The sequence below is a fragment of the Arachis stenosperma genome, chromosome 6 (assembly GCF_014773155.1).
Source record: "Arachis stenosperma cultivar V10309 chromosome 6, arast.V10309.gnm1.PFL2, whole genome shotgun sequence".
In the NCBI taxonomy this organism is placed as follows: domain Eukaryota; kingdom Viridiplantae; phylum Streptophyta; class Magnoliopsida; order Fabales; family Fabaceae; genus Arachis; species Arachis stenosperma.
Window position 1 is genome coordinate 16,958,110 of NC_080382.1, and position 2,773 is coordinate 16,960,882.

At 33.0% G+C, this 2,773-nt stretch overlaps 1 protein-coding gene across 1 annotated transcript; it reads right to left on the reverse strand.

Moving 5' to 3' along the window:
• Positions 1-810: 810 nt before the first annotated feature.
• On the reverse strand, positions 811-2,309 carry LOC130933766 (protein ALP1-like). The gene is made up of 3 exons (XM_057863381.1): positions 1,662-2,309; positions 1,352-1,577; positions 811-1,268 (listed from the first exon to the last, which is right to left on the reverse strand). The coding sequence occupies exons 1-3, from the start codon at positions 2,307-2,309 to the stop codon at positions 811-813; spliced, it is 1,332 nt and encodes a 443-aa protein (XP_057719364.1).
• Positions 2,310-2,773: the final 464 nt, after the last annotated feature.

Here is a 2,773-nt window from a genome sequence, read left to right on the forward strand (position 1 = left end):
ATCACAGGGCAAAATAATTTCATACTGCAACTTATCCTGCGCAAAGGAATCTATAAACTTTAGAAGCAACTTATCATGATACTAATTACCTTAATTAAATCCGCCCAAACTTCAGGTTCAGCGGTAAAGAGTTTGGTATCTGGATTCCATGAAAATCCACTTAAGTTATGAAAGAGATCATAACAAACTCCAAAGTGATCTTTCAAAGTCTTCAGTCTATTCTTAAGATTATATTTACGAAGATGGTTCCCGAACGAAGCTTTTAGAGTTGCAAGGACGTTGTCATATGCAGTTGTTGTAAAAGTACCATCAACTCTGTTTCCTTTGCTACATTCCTCTATCAAAGCATCAAGAAAAGCTGCATCCATTTCTTCAGTCCATCTTAAATTGTCTTTGCTTGATGTGTCACCTTGAGATGCCATCTTTTTTGCCATTAGGTCTTAACCTGAAAAATTAAGAACTAAATTATAAAAACAATCTTCTATAAAATAAATTCAATGGAATAATAATGTAGAAAGTGTTAATAATGAATTCATCAATTAAGCAGGAATATTACCTTCAGAAGTAATTCCTATAATACAAGTAATTTAATTAATTTCAGAAAATAATTATCATCATAAGTGAATGTTTCAACTGCACACTGCATACATAGTAATGTCATGCTTTTCACGATACTCATGAGAATTACACCTTTCAAAATATTAATTTGACACTTAATACTCATAACATTCACATGATATTCACACATTACATTTAATTTGGTTCAAAAAATTTCATTCCCCTTCATAAGGATGAATGTTCAAATAAATTTCATCTTTCCATTTGATAATCAGCCCACATTTGAGCCGCCATGTTATCTCTAAGCGCTGCACCTCGCCTGTAATCTTCATTTACTTCTTCTCTTTTCTCATTAGTGGCTTCTGGATTATTATTTTGTAATTCTCGATCAACTTGAGAAATTAAGTGTTGGTCAGGATCCACACCCATCAAAAAGTTGTGGAGTATAATGCATGCTAGGACAATGTCAACCATAACCTCTATGTCATAATATGGTTCTGTACCACCTGCTATAATTGCAAATCTTTTTTTCAAAACTCCAAATGATCGTTCGATCACATTTCGTAACGAAGAATGACGGAGGTTAAATAATTCATATGCATTTTCAGGTTCACGTCCAGCAAACTCCTTTAAATGGTATCTTACACCTCGATATGGAGTTATTAGAGCATGTTTAAGCATGAATCCAGCATCCCCAAGATAAAACTTTCCTAAAAAAAATCATATAGAAATACTATACTTTAGATATCACCACTTTATTTAAACATATCAAAGTTTTTTTTAATAGATAAACCTCTTGGAATTTTGAGCCTATCATCCCTTGATAGTGCACTTTTAAGAACTTTAGAGTCAGATGCGGTGCCTTCCCATCCTGCTAAAGCATATGTAAATTTCATATCAAAGCCACACGCAGCAAGTACATTCTGAGTTGGCCATTCTTTTCTACCACGAAATCTAGGTTGATCAGCTATTGGAACCTTGACTCTGACATGTGTACCATCAATGGCTCCAATACAGTCCTATATATATAACTTAATTAAAAAGAAAAATTTTGTACTGTATACTAATTATGATTGTCTACTTCAATGAACAACTCATCATACCTTAAAATATGGATAAAATCTATTGCTATGAAGAATCTCTGAAGGAATGGTTGTTCCGGAAGGTTGCTGAAGAAACTCTTCTTCAAGTGATATTACAGCTCTTAGAACAGCATGAAAATTACGACTGATTGTCTCTCCAGACCGGTGGAAGAAAAATGAAATGGTTCTATTTTTAACATTATGAGCTATAATGTATAAGAATCTAGCTACTTGCTCCTCAACTGTGACATGTATAGTATCTTTGACATGACCAGTTGTCCTTAATTTTGTGCATAACTCTAGAAAGGCATGTGGGCCCATTCGTAAAATATCACGACACCTATTAGTTTCGCGCAACTGTTGTAACAGAGTGGTTCGAATCTGTTCTCTCCCAATAATGTGATCTCTTATGGGTTTCTCAACTTTCTTGGCCATCACTTTCAGTAAGTATAACATGTGTACAGTATAACACAGCATTGTTATTGTATAAAGTTGCTTATCCCTCTTCCATTTTTCTTTGAGAACAGTTAATAAATATTCTTGACTCTCAACAGTATATATAAGTCCCTGGTTACCTGTGGAAACAACTAATCTATGCTCTTGATGTTCAACTGTAATAGGATTCCATATTTGGAATAATGGAAAATCATCAAAGAAAATATTTTCCATGCCGTACTTACAATTAATATTATGCAGCAAAACAACTTCCAATCTTCATCACCAACGTATATTACATGCCCAAACTACAAAAATAATCAAACCATGTTTAAAGAAAACAATGAATGAAAAGCAATTTTTTTTCTACATTCGTAATGAATTTTAGATTTGGATCCTGCAATACTATTTTTCGGGTACAAAAGCCAAAACTTAACATATAACATTAACAACAACAGAATACCCAATGGGCATATGCAAAAGATTAAATACCCATATCTGAAATAGATAAAACCCTAACATTTTATTTATAACCAACAGATTTAAAAAGTTTTGGATTTTTTAGTATCACAACTTCTGATTTCTTAGTTATGACAGAACAAAACAAAATATAGCGCTCAAATCACAAGGCTGGTAGCTCAATGCAGAAAAGAAGGAATAAACTAAAAAGATAGAGACAACAATGCTATCAATACAAA